This window comes from Vicugna pacos, chromosome 6, assembly GCF_048564905.1.
Source record: "Vicugna pacos chromosome 6, VicPac4, whole genome shotgun sequence".
NCBI classification, from domain to species: domain Eukaryota; kingdom Metazoa; phylum Chordata; class Mammalia; order Artiodactyla; family Camelidae; genus Vicugna; species Vicugna pacos.
In genome coordinates this window covers 2378149-2399934 of record NC_132992.1, presented here as the reverse complement: position 1 = coordinate 2399934, position 21786 = coordinate 2378149, and the positions used below count along the sequence as shown (strand labels likewise).

Below are 21786 nucleotides of genomic sequence, written 5' to 3'. Positions count from 1 at the left end.
GATAATAATGTGACAGTTAAAGCCATTTTTAGACATCATCTCTGCTCAGACACTAATGCTGCTTTGTGTGTCACCATTTCTAATTCGCCCAACACTTCTGCCTGTCATTGCTTCCATTGTATACACGAGAATATTGAAGTTCAGAGATGTTAAGTAACTTCATAGTCACACAGTTTATAAGTGGTTAATATATCCTTAGAATAAGAAGTTTGTTTAAATTCTAATTTGCTTAAAATGGAAGGGCTGTATACTCGTATGTAGGTTAAAATATTAATGGAGAGTGCATAGTTTGGAGGGCTTGGCGGCAGTGTGGAGAAGAGCTTATCGTAGGGAGAAGATTCTTTAAAGACGAAAATGTATGAGATGTGAGTATCCCGTGTAAGTCCTAGCACAGGGCCCCCCAGCCTCCAATAAATTATTAAATGTAGTTCTTCCAAGCCACGTTTAATCTCTATGGTTTTTTGTATAATACTGTAAAACTCTTTTTAGCTTTTTACAGTCTTTTGCTTTTTGCTTATTTATCTACATAAAATGTAGGTTTAATCCAATTTTATTTTTAATATAATTTATATAAATCTTATAGAAAGTCTTTTTATAAAGTATTAATAAATATGAACATTCACTAGCTTTACAGTAACTTCTGACTCTACAACTGTAGGAAATATGAGATTACTGGGTTTTTTGAATACTGCTTAGATTTCCAATCATAAAGATTTTAAGAAGCCAGTTGAGGAACGAGGGCGATGCTAAGGTAGGAGATAAGAGTTGATGCTAGTCTCTGATTCCTTGGTTAGCCACTTTCTTACTAAGTGAAGTTTAAGGATGGCCTGAATACTTCAGAGGAAATGCTCTGCAGTGTTGTCTTTGGAAGTATTAATGACCTGTAAAGGACCAGGCATCAAATGTATGGGACTGTTGATTTGTTCAGGAAGTTAATTTTCATTTTAAGGGAAGAGGATTTGGCATCTTAATTTTAATGTATTACAGAAAAACAAATAAAAAAATTCTTTATTGAAGCTTGGAATTTTCTTTTTAGGAAAATAACAGAATAAATTTGAATATACTTGAAATATACAAAACTAAAGCAACTGGCATGCTTTGTAATTATTACCCACATCTTATTATTATTAAACAGCTCTATTTCTTGGCAGAAACAGAGGAAAATACATGTACATCTGAGAAAGGAGTGAAAAAAAAATCAAATTCATCCTTCCCTAAACAATCAATCAAAATTGACAGCCCCTTAATATGCAGTATGTAGGACACGGTAGTTTTCAGATGGAAGCAGCCTATAACACGGGCAGGAAGCACTTTATATAATTAACATTTGATGAAGAAGTATTTGTTGAATTGGAAAAGTACTAACTAAGCTGTAACTCAAGATAGTGTCAGGGAAGTAACACTGTTTTTCCTGGTACTGCTTAATCTTTAGACTGAAGTATTGGCAGATGTCAAGATTTGCAAGAAATATAATGAAATTAATGATATCTCTATATTTTGAAAAATTTGACTGCTTATTGCTGTGCAAACTAGTTATCCAACTTATGTATTTCATCTTAGAATCTCTAGCAATCTTTTTGGCATTAAAAGACCCTTCTCCCTTTCCCCTCCAAAGACCGTAGCTGTTTCAATGTAGTCTAAGTGATAGCAGATATACAATGTAATAGAGTGAGGAAAGATTGCAGGAATTTGAATTATGAAAGGAATCTAATCATTTTAGCTCAGTTAACTCGATTTTTATATGTTTTAAGCAGAAATTGGAATTTATATGAGGTGGTGTCAGAAAGCTCTTTGCATTTATAAATGCTCACTCCTGCAAGTTAAAAACCCTGGTTCATAATTCCCACTTTGGGTCTTGGGAGCCACTTTTCAATCATTTCTCTCTGCTAATTTTGGTGTCACCCTCATTTCTTTTTAAACGATTCATTTTGAGCAAATTTGTAAATGGCCCTGATGTGTTCTACAATTTAGTCAATTACTGTTTCAGCCTGCAAGCCTCCTGGGGAACGGAACATACATGGCCTGAAGGTACGAATTTCAATAATTGTTTCAGTAAAGTTAGATGGATTTGTAATGCTGTGTTCCACTTATTGAAATGTCAAATAAAACTGCACTTTCTCAAGCTCTGACAAGCGATCCTTTTTTTTTTTTTTTTTAAATGGGAAGTGGAGGGGGATTCATCTGTAGTATTTGCTCAATATGTGTATATATTTGGATACAGGGATTTTGGTGCCTTTTTTTTTTTTTCATTTGAAACTGTTTTGGTCTGTTTCTTCAGGACCTGGGTGCTGGTCTCCACAAAGATTTATTTGCGTGAAAATATAGACTTCATTTCAGTGATTAATTAAGCACATAAGCATATTGCACACAGAATACCCCCCTCTTCTTTTGACATATTTATGCTAGAAACATATATCTATTTAATGTCCTTTCATTGTTCTGCGTATTTTGAATTCTGGGTTTCTGCTTAAGGCTTTACATTTGAAAGAAAAACTGGCTGTTGTATTAGACTCAAGCATTTTATAATTAATTACATGGAGCTCATTTTTCAGTGAAATAACATTCTGCAGTGTTCTGCTTGGTTTTAGAGCTGGAGGAATATAATAACATGGGGTTCACTACTAACTCCTAAATGTGTTCTTAATATACTTTTTTGAACATACTGTTTTTATATATACAACAAATCCATGAATTGTATTTTTTCCTCTAGAATTGAATTCAGTTCTAGACAGTGAGTTGAAAATTTCCCGTTTATCTCTCCCTTTTTCAGCACCGTTTAAATATTTGAATAATGACAGGAAGAAAGCATTATGTAATATACAGGTTGTACATTTCTGTAACCTATATACTGAATAGACTCCAACCACGGGTCTATTGAGCAACAAGCTAATTAACCTTCATAGTGAAATGAGAAATTTGTGGCAAATTATAGGTTAATTAGAACTGTGTCCTCAGAACACAGAACTGATCAAGACTCTTTCTTTACTCGTAGGTGAACACCCGGGCAGGACCCTCTCAACACAGCAGCCCAGCAGTCTCAGATTCACTTCCAAGCAATAGGTGAGAGCAAGCAAGTGAAGTGTGCCCATAAGCATGATTATCTACAGTGAGGGGGTGGGGTGGGGAAGAGGCTTGTGGGACGATGCCTCTTTCCTGTAGGACCACAGAAGTGTGTATGTGACTAAGGAGAAATCTGACCGAGGGGGTAACCCTAGCTATGTACTGACGAAAAGAAAGGACCTCATAGAGAAAGATAAAATTAGACACACTGAACTATTAATTTTGGTGGAATGGCTTTCCTTCAGTCTCCACATTGTACAGAAAATCCAGTGCGTTTGACTGTTTATGCTTTAATGACCTGTTTGTATAATGCATATTACTTTTGTGTTGCTTGTCCATCTCTTGGCAGTGTCGTGATCCTCTAACACCTTCCCCAGAAAGAGGCAACGAAAGTGTAAAGTGGTGACATTTAAGTTCACCAGACAAGCTGCTCGTTTTTGTGTCCTTGGCTATACAAGAGATTGAACTAGTATAGAAGGAAGATAATTTTTATTAATTCATGCTAATGTTGTCCCACAACTGGGATGCATACTGAAGACTTGAGACTCTCCGAAGTGTTCTTCTGACAGGCCTGAGAACTTACTGCCAGAATATTAAGGTTCTCAAGCATCGGGACTTGCTTAAGCTGATAGAATTGTAGGTCATGTTTGTTATACACTCAGTTATTCAGCTGGTCAACATCATATTACTGTACTTGAAGATGACACTGTGAGGGTGATTGCTCTGTGTGTATGTATTCACACTGGTGGCTGAAAAGCCAACACCGAGCCAGAAAACCTTCACTGTGTGCCCAGGTCTTTCTGGGTTTAGGGCAGCAGCCAGTGTTTGCATCTGTGTCTGCTGAGATGTAGTTGAGGCTTCCGCTTTCCCTTCCATGCCCCTCCTTACCTCCTTCACCCAGCTTCTTGGTTCTTCCGCTGCCAGGCTTTACTGCAGGCAATTTAAAGTGTCTCTTTCTGAGTCTCTCTGGTCTCCTGTCCCCTCCCGAAAAGTCACTTCTTTGATTACCTTTTGGTAGTGTCAGTATACCTCCCTGTGGCTTTTCTGCTATGAACACCACTACTCTTAAAGTGTATTTCCTTCTTAAACAATTTGCTCTGTCTTCAGACACATCCCCTGGTTATTCACCAGTAGATCATGTGTCTTTTGGTCCCAAGGGGTAGGTCTTTTCGTCCTCATCCAGCCAGTTGGCCCTGCCAGGCGATGCTCAGTGGCTTCTCTCTTCTGTCCTGTTGGGCATGTGAGCCATGGCCCACCGAGTAGAGGCATGGGGACTGAGGTGTCTTGTTCCACTCAGCTCAAAGAGTGCAGGGCATTTAATTCTTACTGCTGCTTCTAGAAAAGATGTTATTCAGACAGACTGACTAGGAGCCGTAGGGGAAAGCAGGGACTTTTCCTGGTGTTTTAGATCAAAGTTCATCATGGTGTAACAAGCAGGACGGAGGGAAAAGTTGGTAAGAGAGATCCAGCAGTGTAACATTCCGATCTCTCAGATTTGGTTTTAACCAAAACCCAAGTGAATTAGCCTGATTTTTAAAAAAATTATTATTTATATTCACAGAGTATTAAAATCTTCAGGTTGAATAGAGACCGCCTATCTAGTGGTTCTCAGCCCTTTGTTGCAACGTCTCCCCTTAGGGGTATGACAGCCTCCCAAATAGTAATGGCAGTTTGCCCCAGGAGTGACTTTTATTATGGGAGGAATGCAGTTTGAAAAAGCCCCACAGGTGATTTTAATATGCCGCCCTAGGTTGACCATGTTCTGTTCTCCACGTTGGTAACAAATCAAAAGTATTTACTGAGTGCCTCCTGTTTATCTGGTGCTGTCCTACCCTCTAGGAATACAGTGTGATCCTTATTCTCTGGAGCTTGCTGCATACAGACCAAAAAAAAAAAACCCAATATATAAGTAATTATACATTATAATTAGTGTTATGAAGGGAACAAGCAGATTTTGAAGTGAGAGAACACGGGGCAGGAATGTGTTTAGATTTAGACTGGGTGCCCAGGTGAGTGACATTCCACCTCGTCCTAGAGGATGAGAAGGACCTCACCACGTCAAGAGTCAGAGAAGGCACATCAGAGGGTGGGGAGAGCCTAAGTGAAGGCCCTGGGGTGGAAATGGAGCTCCGCATGTTCAGTTTGGCTGGAGCACAGGGGTGTGGGTGGGAGAGGGGGTAGAACAGTAGGCGTGATGGGAGAAAAGGAAGTAGGCTGGAGCCCGATCACGTGGCGCTTGTGTTTAAACGTCCCTCTCAGTGTGTTGGCTAAGCCGTTGGACGGCCTTCAGCAGAAGAGCGGCCATGGGCAGTTCTGTGTTTCTGACTCTTTGCCTGTGCTCCGGAGCGTGAGAAGGGGAAGCCTAACCTAATCCTGCTCTCCTTGGGGTCCGACTCCCCGCTGCGCCAGACGGTCATCCCAGCTCTTCCCGAGCATCCCTGTGGCAGGAGTGCACTTCACTGGCAGAGACAGTCGTCCCATTGTCTGTGGCTGTGTGTCAGAACATTCTTTTTCATGAGCTGAGATTTGTCTCCCTTTAGCGCCCAACCATGAAGATTGAGTTTAGCCCTCAGAACAGGGCTGTGCCCTCCTCTAGATGATAGCGCTTCCAGTCACCTTCCTTCCCAACATGCTTCTCCTCCTGCATGTCCTGTCTCAGTGAATTCTCTGACATCCACCCTGTTAGTTGCTGACTCCAGCTGACCGGCCTCCTGGGCCTCCCTCAGCCCCACGTCCAGTCAGTCCTTACATTTGTAGGATCTGCCTGCTGAGTCACTGTGCAGTCTGTCTACTTGCCAGCACCTCGGTTGCTGTACAAGTCATTCAGGCTTTCAGTATCACTGCTACAGCGTCCTAATAGTCCCCCGCTTCCGTCCTGCCCCACCGCAGTCCCTCTGCCACAGAGCAGCCACGGTGATCTTGCTGATGCGTGTTCTGAGCCCATCACCCCGCCTTTTACTGCTCCTCGGCGCAGACTGTACCCTTCACGGCAGGCCAGCAGTGGCCTCCCACACGTGGGGCCTCTGCCCGCGCCAGTCCCTCAGCCTGCCACTCCTTGTCTTCCAGCTGCTCTTCTGACTTTGCTGGTGGATACGTGGTACCCTGAATGGATCGCATTTCCTCTCATGGCTGGGCCTTCACTTCTGCTGCTGCTGCTTTCTTGCTTTTTTCTGCCTTTAATCCATTCCCTTCTTTGCCTTCTAGTCTGGCTAACCTTGGTCATCTTCGAGGAACAAAGCTGTTGTCTTCTTCTGAAAACTGTCCGAGATTATTACCCACCTCCCAGTCTACACCCAGTACCCATTCCATGAACTTCCATCATCTCCCTGTGCTGGCTTTTACTGTAGCAGTTAGCACATTACATTAACACTCACCTCTGTCCCCCAGGAGATTCGTACTCTCTGAGGGCAGTGACTGTAGCGTATTCATTCTTGAATTCCCAGTTCCCAACATGATGCTTGGGTAAGTGATTAGATGAATGAATTTATAGTCCTTTTAAGTCTTGTCTTTGGATTAAATTCTCCCAACTCATTCAGCTTTTCTGATACATTTTTTCTGCTCCCCTCACCCTTTTACTCTTATTTGGAAATCTCAGTGTCCCTCTTAAAGCATCATACCCAGGTTACAGTTGTATCACATTTAAACTTTAAAATGTTTTTAGTGCATGACGAGGTACTGGGGATTGAACCCAGGAAAGAAAGAAAGAAAGAAAGAAACCTAATTCCCCCCACCCCCCAAAAAAAACTTTTAAAAAAAAGTTTTTTTTTAAAGTGATTTTTGGATAGCTCAAGTCACTGTGACCATGAAGATAAACAAAACATTGAGTAAACTGGGCCACAAAGAAATTGCCAGGATATATAAATACAATTTTTTTTTTTAAAGAGACCAAGTTGGTAGCCAGATACTGGCATAATGAATGAAATCAGGTTTTTTTCCCTCTATTACTCTCAAAGCATGAATCGGTCCTTGCCTTCGGTGGATGACTGTTTTTTAAACTGAGCTTACTAACCCGCACGGTGTTCCTGGGCCTTAATTACTGAATTCAAGTCCTACTGCCGAGGCACGGCCTTTCCTGAGCATCTTGGCTTTCTCTTTCAGTACAATTGGGATGATTAAACTTTCCATCTATCTACCTCTGGTGTTAGGAAGATTGATGAAGCTGTATTAAGGAGTCACGTTTTGTTTCTTGGATGAAAGGTGTTTCGTAAATGCAATGAATCAAAATGTTATTATTTCAAGTTGCATGACATAATGGAATATCTGTGGAGAAACATCGCCTGGGCATTGCTTGGTTATTTCTATTTTTACAATAATTGCAGATATTAAATTGAGACCATTTATGGGAATACAAGGATCCAAATGTTTCCCAGGGGGGAAAAAGAAAGTATGTGTTTGTGTAAGAGAGACAGACTGACTTTGTGCAAGGTCTGTACCTTACTTTTCTTTATACACCAGGAGTAAGTGTATATGCCCCACAGGTTACTGTGAGGCTTAAATCAGGGTGGTAAGTAATAGTATTTAGCACAGTGCTTGGCACATGCGCATCACTCAGGAAATGGTAGAGACTAATTTTTTTTTCCCCCAACTGGACTGATTTTAGGCAGTTGTTTATTTTTTGGTATATATTTCAGCTTCAGTCCCTTTCTGCAGAATTTTTAACTGCCATTTCAGTGCATGAATTCTTAGACTTGGGAGGACATTACTGAAGTTTAGAGCCATTGGTGGAGGGCACATTTTATAAAATCTGGAGAAAGTAGAGACTAGGCCTCCATAGTCTGCATTTATCCATAGCAAAAGTTTAAGAAGTATTTAGAAAGAAAAATAATTATAACTTGGAATGGTAAGTGTGGTCAAACTTGTAATCTGCAGTTTTTTTTAATATAACATATTAAGGGCACCAAATGAATGTGTGTGTGTTACCACCGTGTAATAACAACCAGAATAATGATCGCCATTTGTCAAACACTTAGTGTGTGCCAAGTCACTGGGCTAGGTTCAGGGGTGGGAAGGAAGTGGAACATACAGAGGGGTAAGATGTGGTCTGTGTTCTGAGGGAGCTTCCAGCCTTAGGGGAGCAGATGGTGGGAAGAAAGACATCCACAGATAACTACCAAAGGGAGGAGAGTTAATTTAGCAGGAGGGTAGGGGGTTAGAGTACATGGATTAAGGACAGAGTTACCAAGCTTTAAATTTCAAATTAAAACACTGATGGGAGGAGGTACTACTTTATACACCACTTTGCTCACTGGATGAATGTGTACAGGTGTGTGTAACTCATTATAAAGCTAGAAGGACGTCACAGACAGTGTCCTTTGGCCACGCTCCTTAAACTCATCCGTGTAAGTGTTTACATAGTCATGTATGTTCCATATTTCTCACATAGCTCTGGAAGCTGGGTCTCATACCTACAGGAAAGGAAAGGAAAGAGAAGGCAGCTAAACTTGATTTAATACCTTCTATGTGCAAGGCACAGTGCTGGGGCTTTGTGTAATATTTAATTTTCTCGGTTACACTGTGATGTTGATATTTCCCCCATTTTATAGAAAGAGGAAGTCGAGGCTCAGCGAGGACAAGTATCCTGTCGCAGAGCACACAGCTAGTGAGTAGCAGGGTTTATTTCTGCTACGCATTTGCTTCCCAGTAAGCAGAATTGTAACTTTTAACTATAGTGAAAAATCAGGACTTAAATTCTTTTATCTTCTGGAGCCTGTAATCGTCGCTGTGAGCGTTCTGTCGGAGTGCCTTGTTAAGTACTTGGTGTTTAGCAGATGACAGAGTCTACGTAAAATAGCCACTCGTAGGCCACCAAAAGGCACCAGAACTAATAGCAGAAAGAGGTCTCTGGACTAGTCCATACGATATTCTAGTTTCATCACGACAGCGGGCTTCTTTCTTGCTTTGGATTACCAATGGGGTTGCAGTCCCTTTATCAATACCTTTGCCACTTGGCCAGTTACTTTTGAGAATATTTTATCTAGGGAGAAGGATGTAAAGAGTGTAGCCCATGTCTACCCCTAAAACTAAAGTGTCTTTTAGTCTGAAATTTTCAGTGGTGTTCAAAGGTGTTGCCATTAAGTTGCCATTAAACATTATGTCTTTTCTTTTCAGCTTAAAGAAGTCTTCTGCTGAACTGAAAAAAATATTAGCCAATGGCCAGGTAGGTGTCATTACATGCAGCAGTAACTTAGTGCTGTCCAGTTTTTGTATCCATAAACTTAATAAACAGATAAAGGGGCTGTGAATTTCTTCGTGTCATAAGTGAATTCCATGGCTTAATTTGATTGGCAGAACAATTTGCAGCACGTTTTGCAAACTGTGCTAATGGGTTTCACTCCCACCAGATTGTAGTACCATGCGCACACCCTGCTGCCAGCTCAGTTTAAAAAGAGTTAATCAGTTCTGAACAAGTGTGTCAACCCATGGGTTGTGGATATGGCCCTGCATCCTGAGGTGACTGTTTCCTTCATTATCTTTGGGGAGAAAAAGAAAAACTGTCCACTTTCTCATCTTGGTTCCTTCTTTTGTCCTGAAACCAACACTGGCTTTTTAGGGGAACCGAGTCACAGCAGACCTTTGGCATTGAGAATTCCTGGGCTTCCAGAGCCCTCAGTTTGCCTGGTTGACCGGCCATCTGAAGCCGACTGACCTCCCCCAGCCAGGGAGGGACAGACGGGCCTGCGGGCCAGTTATTTCTCGCTAATTTTGATTCAACTAAATGGACACATCTGAAATAGTCTAGTGCTTTTAAACATACACTGGTAAATTAAGCTACCTACAGGGTCCTCGATTCTTCACTAGCAACATAAATGCGTTTTAATGTTTGTTATAGAGGAAGCCCTTTGATAGCCTCGGAGGCAGGCGCCTGTCCGTTGCGATCAAGCCTGCCTATTAGGCTCTATTGACTGAGACATCTGTGTCACCGCAAATAAAAGACTCTTATTGATTTTCTTAACTGCTGTTCACTTCCCGTCCATGTTTCGAAGGCTGAAATCTTAATTATCTCAGATGCTTATTCAGTGCCTTCACACGCTGACCTCTCCAAGCCTCATTGGCATTTCATGAATCAAGTACTTGTAGTGGGGCATGTCAGGAAGACAGAGCTGGGTCCTCATGCTTGTCCTTTAATATCACCTGTAACTTTGCAGCCTAAAGAGGTGTACACGCCTCAAAATGGGGACTGTATGGTGGTGCATCTTTAGCACATAATCCCTTGAATATAGTTCGAAAAAGGACGTTGATTTTGACTTCTGATCATCATCTAGAGTGTGTGAATTCAGGTCCTTAAATATTCTGTGTACAGCTAAGGAGAGTCTGGTGGTGTATGCATAATCTTAATGGCCTCAAACATTTTAGGTACATTAATAGTACTTTTAACTCTAAGCAGCCAAAGGTTCGTTTAGATTGAGGTCCACATATATGTCTTCCTAGTGCCTGGCGTCTTTTCAGAAACATGAAACAAAACCTGGCCAAAAGCAGAAATATCGAGCCTAGGATATTTATGCCTCTTCAACCGGCTTGCATTCTAGTTACTAACTGTAATTTATGTATGAGTCACTTGTGTTGTTCAGCTGGAAAATATATTTCAAATTGACATAAATTAAGAAGCTTTAACTACATTTGTTCAACCCAGGCAATGGAAAATAACCTGTCATAGATTCCTCTTTCAAAAATGAAAAACAGTTTATTTCCAGTGCAAAAAAAAAAATTCTGAAATGTTCCTAATGTTCTGACATCAAACGGAGTACCATAAATATCCTAGTGGTCTCAGTTAGGTTCTCTCTGGTGGGAGATTGTCATGGCAGTGGTTTTTGACACTTAAAGATTGTTTATAGCTTTCCCTGGGCAGTGTGCTAACCCCCACCTCAAACAGTATGGCATATCCTTTCTTTTAAGGATTAGCCTTTATTGCGTTTACTGTCATTCACAAAAACAAATGAAACAAAACAAAGAACCCCCACCTTTGGAAGTCCTCGAAATACCTCCTCCTGATCCTAATTCCTCAACCCTTGGTGCAATCGGGTAACTAAAGAGTGAACGAGATTGCACTGCAGTGAGGTAATGGGCAGTTGAGACGTCAGTAAATTTCCGGGCTGAACACTGACACCACTTGATATGGAAGATGTAAGTCACATTTAACGATACTTTAACACTTGAGCGTAGTTTTTTATTTTAGTGGTTTATGCTCTCAAGCATTAATAATGATTTGCCTTTCCACTAGTCTCCACTTAGATTTAATAAGGAATTCATATTAATCATTAAAAGAAAGGGACATGATTCTTCAAGATAATCAAATATTGACAGGTTAGAAATAGCTTTCTGCCTGGGTTCATTGATATAGGTTATGTGATATAAATATTTATTTCTTTTCTGTCACTCAGAGTAAATGCCACCAATTGATTCAGCATTGATATAGTGTCAACAGTTCATAAGAAACATTTGACTGGCTTGTGTTTTCCGATTAGTCTCTGCTCTATAAAGTGGGATTTACTAAATCTCTCCAATTGTCTGCTCATAGAGTGTGACTGCTTTCTGAAACCATTATTGCTTCGATTTGTGAAGCAAAGGTCTAGTGATAGGACTGGTTTCTGTCAGACCTTTACATATAAAATAAGAATTAATTGAGCATTTTTGTTTTAATGATTTATAAGCGATAGGTACTGATTCTTCTTAACACAGGCAGACAATAAACAAAGAATATTTTCTTTGCTGATCCATAATTGAATTCCATTTCATTTTCTCCATTAATTTCATTAATACTATATTAAATCAAACACTTTTTTAAAAGTTTAACATTTTGTCTTTCCAATGGAGACATTGTTTTTCTGTTATCCCTTTATGATGGAGGATTCCTTTTTTTCCAGCTTAAAAAAAAACAAATCATAAGGTATTTTTGGCATATTTTATTGAGAGCTGTAAATCAGTACCACTGATGTGTTTTCCGGATGTGTTTTTTGCATTTCAGTCTTAGTGTGGTATCATCTGTTTAACATTGGTCCTTGATTTGAAACTGATTAGAAATGGCTCGATGGGTCAATCTAAAGAATTAAAAAAGTGCAGTTACTCCAAGGATGTATGACTTTGACCTTTGCATCTCTAAAGTTGTTTTTCCTCTGTTTGTTTTTTATAATTTGTGGGAGAAGGTGACAGTTGTTTTTTTTTTTCCTATTCTTGATAAATCAAGTATAAACATACTGACAAGTCACAAATCTAAAAATAATTCTAATCCTGCCTCATGTTTGGGTTTTTAAGAACTTCAAATGCCTTTAGAAAAACTTTTTAGAAAAAAGAAAAAAGGGAGGAAGAAGAAAAATAGGTATTCTACTGTAAAATTAGCTTTAAAAGCTACACTATAACCAGTATATAAAACTCTTAGATTCTTATTATTCATTTCAGAGCCCATATGAAGACTGAAATATAGATGTATAATTGTGTATAACTGTGTGAGTCCAAACTACACGACACCTCCTCAGCCCACCCAGACACAGCCTTTCCGCCCTGTGGGTTGTCACTTCCCCTGCCTGTTTCACCAGCGGTGGAGCCCAGGTCATTTGCCGTCTTGGCAGTTGACACTTAATTGTAACTCTCAGGGCTTTTTCTTCCTTCTCCTTCACATCTATTATTCTGCCTTTTATTTGCCTTTTTTTTTTTTAAGTCATAACAAGGAAACCAACTTTGGTATCTTTATTGAATAAAAACTTTCTTTTACCTCTTTTTTTCTTTTAATCTAAAGAGCTATGTGATTTCTCTTCTTAAAACTCATTACCATAGTTGCTGAAATTGCTTTTCACTTTCGAGTGCCCTTCAGTTGATTGTTTTCCTTCCTAAGGGCCAGTGACCAGTGTTGGAGAGGATGTCACTCCATACTTACACACGGGATCAGCTGCTCAGACAGGGCACTGGGCAAAGTGCGCTGAAAGGCTGAGTTCTCACCTTGACTAGTTGTTGCTGACTAGTTATATGACCCAAGCAAATGGGGCTACATGCTTAAAATACTGCAAAATTCTGTGATTTTTATAATACTCGATCCCACCTGTAATATTGAAATGGTCTCTATAGGCTTGTAAATTCCACTTTTGTATCATAATGAGCACTATTCCTTTGCTTCACTTTGAAAAGTTGAATTAATATGCTTTTGTATACTAAAAAGGCAAAAATGTTTTTAGCTGTGTGTTGATCCCTTTAATGATTTTTTCATAGTTGAGATAATCAAAGTAACCCATTTTGATCAGAGATATGAAATTCTCAAAATTTGTTTATAATCAATTCATGAGCTTGACCCTAATAGTTTTCCTTTTCAAAACTTTTTTGACATGAATAATATTTGTATACTCTATAAAAAAAATAGAAGATTAAAATAAGCAGAAAGAAAAAGAGTCTGATATTTTTTAATGGAAAAATCTATCAATCACATTCACAGGCCAGGCAATGTCTATATAAAATTTTCAAACATTGTAGAAACACTTAATTTTTTATGGCTGCTGTCTTTTTGAGTGGCATAGTTTTAATTTTTTATGGCTGCTGTCTTTTTGAGTGGCATAGTTCTAGAACTTGTTCTTTAAAACCGTTTTTATCTTTATGAGACTCCAAATCTTCCTCATTATCTGAGGGCTTCCTGATTTCCACCCTCGAATTTGCTTGCACATTGCATTAGTGCACACACACGCATGCGCATACACGTATGCACACACACACACGGCACATGTGGGACAACGTCTACAGCATCCTCCGACTCTCTGGAGCTTTCAGCTTATTCCCCGCCTTTTTCTGACGTCTGCTGCCCCTGGTTAGGCTGCAGTGCTGGTGGGTGACAGCTCCACCAATGGGTATTAAAGGTAGAAAAGACGATGATGTTGGGGTTATAATGGTTGAAGCTGCTCAGAGACCTACGTACCCCTTTGCCTTCTCTTCCTCCAACAAAATACCACAAAATCCAGCCCCCTCCACAGTCCAGGTCTATTGCAGTGTACTACTGGGACTGTGTAATATCAGTAAGTTTTGCTGCTTATATTTTTCTGGGAGGAAATTACTGGTCCTTTAACCTGGAAGACTGATGGAGTGGTGGAGGTGGAGGGGATGTCATCGCAGATTTGGGCTTTCCGAGCCTAGATCTATAGCTACATCCTGCTTACCCTTAGATCTCAGTGCCACTAATTCAGAATTTGTAGACTCGAGTGAGTGAAATTTCTCCTAGAAATTTACTTCCAGCCGTGATGAGGGCGCAGCTTGTTAGGCAAGTTAATAGTACAAATTAGGCTATTAGGTTGTGAGTCATGTTTAGACTACCTTGAGGAATGTTTTCAAGGAATTAGCCTATTTGTACCCTCCAGCAGATCCTGCTGTTTACATGCGTGACCTTTATACCCATTGGCCAAAGTCAACCCAACAGCAGCTCTGCTGGTTTAGCATCTCAAGGTACTTCGTGTGTCACCTTTTTTTATGCTGTTTTAAAAGTTATCATTTGGTCCAGAATAATGAGATTTTCTTTTCTTCATGCCATGTATTTTACACAGGTTAAAATATGGTTTGTTTTTTCTGTGTAAGCGATATAAAGGTATTGAAGAACAGAATTTCCCTCAAATAGGAAAATAGGAGCCAGTTTTTCTGACTTGTCTGTCATTTTGCCTCTGACCCTAAATATAGTAATTAGCTGATTGCAAATTACATCAATCAGGTTGTACTACAGTTAAATTGGGTGCTGAATTGGCCTTTACACATTAATCTGTCAATATTCTTTTAAGGTTTGGCAAAATGGCTTGGAAAGGAAGCTGTTTCTGTTACCTGCACTGTATTCCTAATTATCACAGCTCTCTGAAGCTTCAACCTCAGAAATATATAGAAGAAAAATATTTCCCTTGATAAATGGAGTCTTGCTTTATTCAATTGGTGGAAGTTTAGAGTAGAGCAAAAATATTTAAAGCTTTACTATAATGGTCTGAAAGCAAACTATTTTTTTCCAGGTGATATTGAATTAAAAACTCCATCCATTTTCTGCCCATGCAAGGCAGTGCAATTCCCTGGAAATTGATTTTTTTAGGGCTTACTATGGCTTTTCCCAAGCTTTAGCTATATGGAAAATAACACCTTTATTGAATCCACTTAGTGAATAAAGTTGGCAGTTAATTTTTAAGCAACTGGACCAGTGAGTAGAAAATTGCTGAATGCCTCAAATATAATCTGACTAATCTTAAAGTCATTTGATAAATAATTACTCAGGGAGTTCTTCCAAACTCTAAAACATTATTTTGTGGATTCTGAAATAATTCACTACTATTCACGATGCAAATGGGAGTAGTATTTGTGGTATAATAGTTTTACAGGAACTGGGGAAATGTGTATACTGTTTAATACAATAAATTACCAAAAAGTGACTATTTTACATGAATCACGTGCTTATATGCTTTCCTTTTATGCTTTGTAATATTTGACGGTATGTGCATTTGAACGTGTACTGATTTGGCACTTTTCCATGAGTATAATATGATTTCTACCCAGCTATTGCTGTGTACTATTTTATCATTTTTAAAGAAAAGCTGTATCTACTCTAGGAAAGTCATTAACATTATTCACTTAGTTTGTTTAATGTTAATTAGAGGGTCACTTGAGGAGTTTTCGGGGGCTGATTTATTTACAGATCCTGCATTAGATTACTGGTTGTGTGTGTGTGTGTGTGTGTGTGTGTGTGTGTGTGTTTTGTCTTCCCAAGTTTGACTTTGGTTGTGTGCAGTGCTGTTTGGCGGTGGTTATACGTAGTGCTGGAGATTGTGTTCTTATCAGTATCTCTGACCTGACCCTTTTGAGCTATGTTATATCATTCCATTTTGACACCTTTTATCAAACTTTAATGAAATGACCCAGGCAAACAAATTGTCATTAAACTTTCCATCACTTTGTCCCTTGGTATCGTCTTTTATAAATTGGACAGCAAATGTTGTATTGATCTTCTCGTTCTCGCAGCTGAACTTGAAATGACCCAGACTGCTTGTTGTTTATGGCCCAGAGTTGCTTTTCCTTGACATTTCCATCCACAGCATGACACCCTTTTTGTTTTTCTTTCTTTCTTGTGGAGATGAATGAACAAGACATACGGTATCGAGACACTCTTGGTCATGGCAACGGAGGCACAGTCTACAAGTGAGTAGTCAATTTTGTTTGAACTTTCTGTCCACTTTTGCCAAATGTGGGTATCCAGGTTCTCTATGGCAAAGATTTTTAAATGACCACCAGCGCTTAGATTTTATTTCCACATTTGACTCCAAAACTCTGCAAGGCATCTATTTGCTCAGGAATTGCTTGGAAAAGTGCATTTATATTGCCTTTTTAATATTTCTGCATCTGCATCTCTCCTGGGTGAGCATTTAATAGTCCACATTAGCAAATGTACCTTTAACTGGCCTGAAGTTTAATGCATTTTTTCCTTTATTCTTTAACATCGTTTTTTGTCTTGTTCTGTTTTTTAACTTGCTGGCACCCTGTGTTAGTCCTCTGCCTGTTTACAACTATGCCCAGTGGAAGACAGACCTTATAGATACCATTGCTTTGCCCTGTGTCGACACTCAGTTATTAAAAGCCTTCTTCCTGTTGTATTTCCTTCTCTCCTCACCCTACTCCCCTGGGAGAATTTCTACACATTGATGAATATGTTAAGTTATAAAACTCTCCCAAATTCCAGCTGCAGTGATCTTACCCTAAAGCGGTGTTCATTTTCATATTAAAAAAAAATGCTAACCATAAAAAATAGTTCTCTCGACAGGGAAGTCTTTCTCATGCAGCAGTCCAAAGTTTAAACTACATAATGTAATATCTGATACTTAATAGTCTGCAATGGTGTATGAAAAATATTCCACTAGGAATTAAAAAATCCATACTCAGTAAAAAAGCCCTGAGGGAGTAATAAAGCTTTTCTCCAGAGAGCTGTTTTCCATGTGTACACTAACCTTGCATCACATTATGACTGTGTTTTCACCTAAGATACTTTACCATTGATATTAGTATGTATTTTCAAAGTCATAAAATAATTAACTTCTGTTTTAATTGGTTACTAATGTTCTTAGAATTTTAAGTTCTTATTAACCATGTGAATAAAGATAAAAATTACCCTCTTAAACATGAGCATGAAAGGTCACATCCTAAAATCCAAGAACAGCCTAGAACACCCTCCACACAGATGAAGCCTTGGCAGAGAGCTAGATTTCTCAAGATGGGAAGCTCCTTCAGAGTTACCCGCTCCAGCCCCCCACCCAGGGCTTCAGTCCTCCCTGTAGATAGAGCCAAGATGTTGAGTCCTTTCTCCCGAGTATAGTCCTTTAAGAACTTATGTTTACATATTTGGATTGTTTTTTCCTAGAGATTGTGAATAGTTGGTCTGGAAGTTAAGTGCTTCCACGATGATAGATAATTCAGAGAATTAAACAGTAACACATTTTTTTTTATACCATCCTTGGGTCTCGCCCTTAAAATGCTTGATACCTAATATGTCTAAAGAGCTTGAAGCTGCTGCTGTCCCTCCCTGGGTCACGCTAACATTCCTTCCCGTCCAGCCCCAGTTCTGCACAAAAGCGCCTCTTGTCCTAGACTCCTCCTCCTTACTCTCGTCTGACGTGACTTTTTACCCTGATCTGAAGGTTCTTGGGTTCAGGTTCCCTGATAATAAGAAGAAGGGACATGTACACTCTGATTTGCTTTTCCTTAATTCCTTGAAGGGGAGCAGTTTTCAAAGTCTCAACCCTTCTTCTTCTTAATGCTTTTATGCTAATGTTCAGGTGTAATAAAACAGGGAAGATTCCTAGCAACTTTTTGGATTCCTTTTATTGGCTTCTTTAGACTCCTAGCCAACTTCTCACTTGTGCTGTTTCACCAAATGTTTGACTCTCTCAAGCATGTTCTGATTTTTAAACTGAAGGCCTATTGTGAATTTACTGTCCTGGTGTATTCTAGAAGCGAGAAAACATAAGACCACCAAACCCCAGCAGATGATTTTTATTAGAAGTAATATCCTGTGTGTTAAATTTTTAATCTTTTATCTTAAAACAGGTTTATTAAAAAAAAAAAAAAAAGAGAAGGGATACAGGAATGTGGAAATAACATGCCCAAACAGCAAAGAAAAATTACAACTTGAAATTATGTTAGTGTTGTTTTTCTTTAATTGTTATTCTTAATTGTGGTAAAATATACATAACAAAAGAATTACCATCTCAGTCGTTTTTAAGTCTACACTTCAGTGACGCTAAGTACAGTCCCACTGTCGTGTAACCATCACCACCGTCCATCTGCAGAACTCTTTATCTTGCGACCTTGAAACCCTGCACCCACCCAACAGTAGCTCCCCATTTGCTTGGCTAATATTGTTTTTAGCTAAGAAGCATGGCTAGCAGTTTTCTTTTTATCAGGGTCACAGTATCCAAGGGAACATCCTCAGTACGAGTTCTTTAATTTGCTGGTATGCCCCGTTGGCTTTGGCAACTTGTCTGGGTTCATTTAGCTCCCATTGCTCATGCTCAGGATGTGCTGTAGGATTGGGTGTTTGTGACAGTGGCTGTTCATGGAGGGTGAGTGGCAGTGCTGTGACCATTTTAGCCCTTTATTTCATGTAGTAGATTTCTTATGAAAAGAAGACATTGCCCTCATTGCCTAGGTGCTGCTTAAGAGGAGACAACATGGAGGTGTGAAATTGTGTGACCACTTGTCACTAATCACTGGCCTGCCTTTCTGTCTGGGCTTCAATTTGCGCAGTCCTTATAACCCAGGCTTTTAGTTCAGCACAGAGAAACGGTATAATCATCAAGAAACGAAAATCCACTTTACTGATGTCTCTGTAACATTAAGTGCTTGATGTGTTGCGATTGACTTTCTCTCCTACACTAAGTTTACCTTAATGGTGTTGACTATAAAAACTGATTTTTCAAACAAAAATGATTATATTACAAGCTATGCTACATAAACTAGATGAAGAAGATATTGGAAAATCCACTCGTTGGTAACAAAACTGCCTAATGGGCCTATTTAATTTTTTTTCTTATAAAGAATAATAAAGCTAATAAATGTAAAGCAAAAGTTTAAGATTTCAGTCTTATTTGCTCCACTTGATGGGATGTTGTGAAATTCAAGGAATACGATATCGTGTGTGACCGCGGTATATATTATTTAATAGTTGGTCACATTTTTGTCCTTCAAGTCTAGGTGTTCTTCTCAGTTATACAATATTAAATTCTGAGCCCAAACATTTAAACCAAATGCGAATCCTGTTTGTAATCCCCTGCTGAGCTATTGTTATGATAGTGACCTACGCGGGTAATTTTAAGTTGATATTTCTGGTGTCGCTAATTTAGGTGAAATAGATGATAAAAGAAATCTCCTAAAGTACCCAAGCCTAGGAAGAAGAATAATTTAGGCAAAGGAAATGAACACGCTTTAATTATTTAGTTATTTGCTCCATTTCCCAAAGTGTTCCGAGTCCCCACGTTCTGTGCCCTTCTGATAGATTCACAGTAACTTTCAAAACCTTTGAGAAAGAGCAGTACGTCTTGAGGTTAAGTGTGGGGGCTCTGAATCTGAATCCTGCATTTGCCACTAACTAGCTGTGTGACCTTGGGAAAGTCACATAACCCCTTCTACCTCAGTTTCCCTGTGTGTAAAATGGGGACAATAATAACATCTATCTTATAAAGTTACTGTGAGGTTAAAGGAGATATTCCATAGAAAAGGCTCAGCACTGTGACTGACACTCAGTGTTAGCTGCCGGTAGTACCAATGGTAGAAATCAACCAATGATAGAAAAATTGTTAATCCCTAAACTTCTTTAATTGCTTAACCGTGGGATTCTTTTTTTGAGGAACATCTGTAAATATCTCACAGAATTAGGGTTGTGTTGAATTAACTTTGAGAAATTCTACAGTATGTTATGATACACAGAATATTTCTCTATTTCCTTTTATTCTCTAGTTGCCTCATGAATATGATTTATTATTCTGTCTTACGTACTGTCTTTAACATAATGATTTTTTTTCAAGGTTTCTAGATATTTTCTCTCTTATCACAGTTTATTTTCAAACTGCTCTAGGACAGCAGGTATTATGTTAAGCACATTTTCTCCCTGGAAGAGGCTAGGGCTCACATTCACGTGGCCACTGAGTGGCAAAGCCAGCACTCTGCACAACACCTCTTCCTTCCACTCTCCGTTTTTCCCTGAGGCAGTGTTGTTTCTCAAGGTCAAGCAGAGTCCATTTGTGTTTCCTTGTATTTTCCAGTGTACCCAGCACAGTCCCAAGGATAGAATAGTTGCTGTATACACGCTGGCTGGAATGAGAATGAGGCAAGTGGAGATTTTTTCAAGCAAGTGTTTGTAGGGCTCTTTAATTGGATCCCCCCCATACCTAGCTAGTTTTAGTGGCTGCGTAATTTTGAGGCTGCGTAATTATTTTAGAACATTCACCTAGAAGAATAGGAATTTCTAAACTCAGGGCAAATATTTGAATGATTAATTTTCTTTGAAATGTTAAAATTTGAGTACTTGGCATCCATTAACCCAGCATTCTAGTTACTGTCCCCTTTTCTTGGATAATATGGCGTGTTGAAATGAAAGTGATTAACAGGCTTAGTTATTTTGGAAACATTATCTATGATAATGAAGGCCAGTCAGTCAGGCTCTTTGCTCCCTCAGCTAGTGGTTTGACGGAGTCATGTGAGCTTTGGGTCCAGAAAGGAAGTAATATTTAACTCTTAGGACTAGGTCGTGCTAAGTCAGTCAACAGGGACTTAAGGGTCATCTTTTGTATTATTTTTTTCCTTAATGCAAATTATTCAGAGTCAAGTTGTCAGCGTTTTGGATATGTGTTCTAATCTCTAGGTGTTTGAAGACGGTAGTGAATTTTCTACATCCAGCTACTTCCTACAGTACAGTTAAGTGTCTAATCTGGATTTTGGGTAGGATTTTCTCAGTGGTATAATTGGTAGCGTATATGCTGACTACATGGTGTTTTGAAGATTGCATATATACCATTATTTAAGTATTAATTTGACCATATCTGGAGACAAGAAAAGAGGGAGGAGACAATAATTCTCAAAGGGACCGGTCTCTCTTCCTTTCTGTTGTCCTATTGTATGAAATATTTGCTGGGCAGAGGGGAGGGACGGCCCTTGGAGACGGTAACTGAGATCACGTGAACTGTTAAATTGTATTCTGCCCTTGTGATGTGGCTGGACAGGCCAACTAAAACCTTACATTTTTGTTTTGGGTCTGATTATATCAGCTCATTACAGTTAACATGATTTATTTCATGAAATCAGAAGCGATGGTGGTCAGTTAGAGAAAATGAGAAAAGACATGAGTTGTTGTCTAAATTAATGCTGTTTAGTAAACAGAATGCTTTAAAACATGGGGTTCCTGAGGGGGACCCATAACAAAAAGAGTCCTTGATGAAAATACCATGAACCACGTAATACCCAGAAAAGCTCTCACTTCCCTTGTCGCCGACCAACCTGAAGGTTCCGAAGCAAGACAGCTGTAGGTCTGACCCCGGCTTCTCTAGCAGCTGCATCAGTGACCCCACTCCTTTATGTTTTCTCCCTGAAGTGCATCTTGTAAATTAAGAGTAGTTTTTAAATGGTTTTGATATTGACCCAAGAGCTAGGGTGATTGTTTGATTTATTTTAACTTTTAATTTCCAATCAAATGAAGCGCCTTCTCCTTGCAGCCGAGATCATATTTTAAACAAGTAAACAAGACATCAT

The 21786-nt window shown here is 39.3% G+C and overlaps 1 protein-coding gene across 7 annotated transcripts in view; it reads left to right on the top strand.

The window, feature by feature from the left end:
• The window catches only part of MAP2K5 (mitogen-activated protein kinase kinase 5), a 235857-nt gene that overhangs the window by 35217 nt on the left and 178854 nt on the right, over positions 1-21786 (top strand). For all 7 annotated transcript variants that reach the window (XR_012073230.1, XR_012073229.1, XM_072962192.1 and 4 more), the window contains 4 exons: positions 1988-2028; positions 2993-3060; positions 9169-9217; positions 16127-16191. Coding sequence is in view for 5 of the 7 variants with exons in the window: in XM_072962192.1 (XP_072818293.1) it covers positions 1988-2028; positions 2993-3060; positions 9169-9217; positions 16127-16191 (223 nt within the window). In the remaining 2 variants the exon portion in view is untranslated. The remainder of the gene's footprint in view (positions 1-1987; positions 2029-2992; positions 3061-9168; positions 9218-16126; positions 16192-21786) is intronic.